Genomic DNA, 5,392 nt, shown 5'->3' on the forward strand with positions numbered 1-5,392 from the left:
TTAAATTTGTTTATCTAATTCACTCTTAACCCTTCTGTTTCATTATTCAACACAAACACGCATGCACAAACATTTACACACACACACACACACACACACACTCACACACACACACACACACACACACACACATGTGCGCGAGCGGTCATGAAGACGGCTACATAAACAAATATAACAATAAACTGACCGACTGTTGAATATTCGCAGCTGTAACCTTTGGGTCATAAAGTGTTGAGAACACGTTCTTCTGTTTTGCACAATTTGTGCTTTTATTTGTCCTTCAGTTGTTGTTTGTTTGTTCTACAACAACGGTTCACAGTTACCACAAACGTCTACTCCCCCCTTTTTTCACTTTAAAAAAATGAGCCATCTGCCTCAATGTCACGAATCAATTTTTTTAAAATAACATGCTCTCGCTTATTCATATATCCCATTCTTGTATAACGTATTATAACCGTTTATATGTATACATATCCCTTCTTTGTATGACATAATATCGATTATTTATTACATCCTTTACTTGAATGAAATACTTCAGTTTATTTATACTTTCTATTCTCTTATAACATATATTTATAATTATATCCCTCTCTTGTTCCACATACTATTGGCTGTTCATAACCTCTTTCTTGCATAACTTACCATTATTTATTCAAATAATTCATAATACGAGTATAGCTGCTCTTTTGCCTTTGTTCTATGTCTTCATTATGTGATTGTTGCTGTCTTTCATGACACAGTTTGAGAGAAAAATCTGTGCCCGTTCGCCTTTTAGCGTACGGTTTAGTAGGGACATGCATCAGACCAATTATCATAAATGAATGTGTCTGCAAGTGCGTGTTCTATTCATATTCATTGGGCACCAACCGCCCATATTTTGGGGACACCACTCCCGTCTTCCCCAGCTAATGAGCCGTGAAGATTCATGTTCATTGGCTGACAAGTCGACTCCAGGTCCAAATTGTGAGAAAATACACCCCCACCAACCGCAAAAAGGATGGGATTTATTCAGGAACTACCGCCTCCACCAATCAGAGAGGAGTTCTCACCTCGTGCCTGACACGCGTGGACATGCGCAGCAGCGACCGGAACCGCGACGGACGTGCACGATTGAATTTCCTCGGTGGCGCGAGAAGCAACACACGCGCACAGTCCAAACAAATGATTAGCTAGGCGTGACTCCCGCGCGCCCCGCGCACACACCCGGCCCTGCCCCCTCGCCTTTATTGCCTCTCTGGCTCTCTCTCTCTCTCTCTCTCTCTCTCAAGAAAAGCCGAAAAAGGAAAATATTGAAAATAAAAAGCGCGCCTCGTTCACCCTCCACTCCCCTCTTTTCTCAAGTCGATCTACACTGCCCCTCCCCCACCCACCCCTCCTTTTTCCCCACTCACCTCCATTCCGTAGACCCCCGCCCCATCCGCCACACATCCTCTAACCCTCTCGTCTTTTCATTCGTTCCTTCTCCCCAGCCGTTCGCGCCCTACACCCCTCCCCTTTTTGTAAAATAATTTTGTCATCATCACCACCACCAACCCACCCAATACAATTTTTTTTTCTTCTAAATTTTATTGCTCTCTCTCTCTCTCTCTCTCTCTCTCTCTCTCTCTCTCTCTCTCTTTCTCTCTCTCTCTCTCTCTCTTCCTCCCATCTTAACACCCCCACCGCCACAAGCCCCCACCCCTCCCACCTCATCACATCGTACATTCGCGACAGCTCTTGCCCCATCTTTGACGTCGAGGGCCCCCAAAATTAGCGAATGGGGTTAGGACAAGCGAATCGATGGAGCCAATTTAATTGGCACCCGTCCCCGCCGGAGACTTTTCCCTCCTCCCCCCACTCTAAAGTCTTTTGTTGTTTCACGGCCGTCAGCGACCAAGGGCCGACCCAGAGACATCAGATAGCGGCGTATAAAAGGATGTCGCGATGTCCTTCCTCACTACTAGGTCTCGACCTCTGTCTGGCAGGGGTCTCGTAGATGAGAACTTCTATGATCAACCATCCTGGATCGACATCAGAGAGACAGTTTCATCGTGACGCCCGACATTAATTGTGAGAATCACTGTATCAGGTCGAACGACTTAGCAAAGTTTATGAAGCATAAGATTGTTTTACTTTGAACCTGTAAAATAGACACAGTTTACTTCTTCATTCGGATTTCAGTGCTTCCAAGAACTTTATTTCGAAGACGCAACCAGATCAGATTGTCATATAACCTTCCATTTGACGTTGCTAGAAGAATGGAACTTTGAGTCGCTTGTGATATTGTTCAGAACTTGTTTACCTTCTACACCGTGTGAGATCGGCATCTTCACTTTCAAGTCTAGGATGAATCTACGTAGGTAGAACGTAGACTAAAAATACAAATCTACAATCCAACAGTTTTATTTCTAAGATTTGTTTTGTTTGTTACGGATCTTTCTCTGGTGCCTCTTGCGAAAAGCTCTTCATCAAAATGTCACGGTCTTTCTACGTAGACTCGCTCATAGTGAAAAAACCTGCAGTGTCCCGACAAGGTTCCTCCCCTCTCTCCGCCCCTGCACCCCACGCCTCCACCGTCTTGGGGTCCCACCACGCCGCCCTACTTGCCCGCGCCCACTCAGCCTCCCTTCACCCCTCATCCCCCCACCACCCTCACCACAGCATGCCCACCCCGGGTATCGCCTGCTATTCCAGACACCCTGCAGAACTTCTGGGAGCCCTGTGCTGCCCCTTGTGTGTCCACGCCCCCACCCCTAACCCTACCGGACTCACCCCTCACAGCTTCGCTGCGGCTGCTGCTGTGGCCGCTGCTCACAGCATGACGTCATCTAGTCCAGTGCTGACGTCACACCCGTCCTCACCCGTTATGCAGACCCATCACAGACTACAAATGACCGGCTCCGTGTCACCTCCCACTCTGACATCACCGTACCCCCACAGCCACCCGTACCCCCGGCCAGAGGTCACAACCCCGAGGCTGGATTCCTCACCGGGTGGGGGTCAGGGTAGACAACCCACAGACCACAGGGTGTCTCCACCAGGTTACTCCCCCTCCCCACCCAGCGGCGACCTCCCCAGGAAGAGAGTCAAGTGTTCAGAGCCCAGTAAGTAGTTTATCTATCTATCTATCCATCTATCTATCTATCTATCTATCTATCTATCTATCTATCTATCTATCTATCTATCCATCCATCTATCTATCTATCTATCTATCCAGATTGTTTTAGTAATTTGATAAACGAAAATATTATGTACATAGATTATAGTATAAGTATTTATACACATAGATAAATGGATAATATTTTGTACGTAAATAAATTGAGTATATTATGTACCTAGACAAATTGATAATATTATCATGTCTGTAAAAATTTCCTAACAAATGAAAGGACACACACCCAAATCCCTCGCCCCCCCCCCCCCCTTCCCCATTTCACCTGGTTCACACAAAAAACGAAAACATACTCTCTCTCTCTCTCTCTCTCTCTCTCTCTCTCTCTCTCTCTCTCTACTACACTATCCCACGCTCCCTCTCGCCCCTCCCCATCTTATATCTCTCTCTCTCGATCTCTATCTATTTCACATATACACACACGCACACGCGCGGGCGCCCGCGCACTTACACAACAACAAACAAAAAACACGCCACATAATAAGTGGATGGTGTTTGGGTGCTCTGGTGTGGTTTCATCCTTTTCTCCCTATCAAACACCTATCGTCTTTATCTCTTCTCCTTATTTTCTCTTTGTATTTCATTCCCTAGTAACACCTCTGATATTTGGTACTTATATAATCTGATTGTATTGAAAATGCCGTAAAATTTTTACTAAAACTAAACCAAACGGAACATAAAAGCTCATAAAACAGACAATATTCTTGTATAGTAAAAAGAGTAATCATAATAGGGTAAAGCAAAGAATACAATGTTCAAAAAATATTAAAGGCCGATGTTTGCTAATGCGGCTGCTCGGACATATTAGGCCCACTACGTTTTTATTGAAGAGTTGATAAATTATTTAAAAGCACCGGCTATCTGGCTAGGCACTATTTAGCCATATTGATAGCAGGCAACATTGTCTATCAGACTGACACCGTTTTAACCACCCTAAAGAACTTCCTGAGTATTAGTCTGTGCTATCTGCTTTGTCTATTCATCTTCAAGGAAAGTCTAGACAAAGAGGCCCAGATGTAGATTGTCGACTCAGATGTACTGATCCAAAATTTTGAACTTTAAAAAAAATTGCTGTTTCCTAATCTGTGGTATTAGTTTTATGTTCTTAAAAAATCTTTTGTTGAAATTTAGAATCTAAATATTGGAAAAAGCATGACACGATAAGCAATGTAAGAACAATTCTTGAAATAACCTTTTTTCTCTCTTCTAAAATTGTTTTACTTTCTGGACTTCGACATGTAGAACTGCTTGCCGACAAAATACATTCTTTGAATTCGCTCTTGCGACAGCGTGCATTTGGAAGAGACTATAACTGTTAGCGCTAAGAATTTTTATTTGTTTTGTTTTTGTTTTATTTAATCAAATGACTGCACGTCAACATCATGACGGTTTTCGAAAAAGAAAAAAGGACAAGTAGACAAGCAGACAGAGACAACAAAAGGAAAGTAGAGTAGCATCCCCAAGTTGAAAAAAAAACAGCAACAAAAAACAAACAAACAAACAAACTGCCAGGGTCACACATTAATAATTGCAGCTTGAACTGATTTAACGCTATGGGGAAAACGGGTTACATTTTTCTTGCTGCCATGATCAGTTGTTTGATTTGTTCCTTTTTTTTTATCGACAAGGACTATAGACACACCTTGATGGCATAGTCAAAACAGCCTCACTTAGACAGAAAGACAGTAGTCCACGTGAACAATTTTAAAGAAACACCCTTTTCTTTCTGGAAAAAGTCTACAGATTGCTGGTTGCTACTACTGCCCTTTTTTCCTCCTGTAATCATCATCAAATTATTATGTGATAATTGTTACTTTTTAATCAAGCAAGATTCGAACAAATTATACATTGCCTCACGTATTTCCATATTATTTTTACCCTAGGTGTGAACGGCCCTTCCGATGATCTACCGTCCTCTAAGCGCATGCGCACAGCCTTCACCAGCACCCAGCTCCTAGAGCTAGAGAGAGCTTTCGGTACCAACATGTACCTGTCTCGTCTGCGCAGAATCGAGATAGCCACCTGCCTAAATCTCTCGGAGAAACAGGTGCGTCTACTGAACCTCAATGTGCTATGAATTTTATTACCGAATCGCTCTGATTCCACAAGAATGCTTTCACCCATGTCCCACACATTTTTGTGTTCTATGTCATTGCTTTTTGTCAAGAATTATGTTCCTGTCGCTGTTTTCTTCTTCTTCTTCTTCTTCTTCTTCTTCTTCTTCTTCTTCTTCTTCTTCTT

General features: G+C 43.2%; 1 protein-coding gene across 1 annotated transcript in view; it reads left to right on the forward strand.

The window, feature by feature from the left end:
* Positions 1–2,452: 2,452 nt before the first annotated feature.
* LOC101852906 (GS homeobox 2) overlaps positions 2,453–5,392 on the forward strand; it is a 4,807-nt gene continuing 1,867 nt past the window's right edge. The window contains exons 1-2 of the mRNA XM_005093146.2: positions 2,453–3,083; positions 5,035–5,198. Of these exons, the coding sequence (XP_005093203.2) occupies positions 2,453–3,083; positions 5,035–5,198 (795 nt within the window). The remainder of the gene's footprint in view (positions 3,084–5,034; positions 5,199–5,392) is intronic.

Source organism: Aplysia californica, unplaced genomic scaffold, assembly GCF_000002075.1.
Source record: "Aplysia californica isolate F4 #8 unplaced genomic scaffold, AplCal3.0 scaffold00058, whole genome shotgun sequence".
NCBI classification, from domain to species: Eukaryota; Metazoa; Mollusca; class Gastropoda; order Aplysiida; family Aplysiidae; genus Aplysia; species Aplysia californica.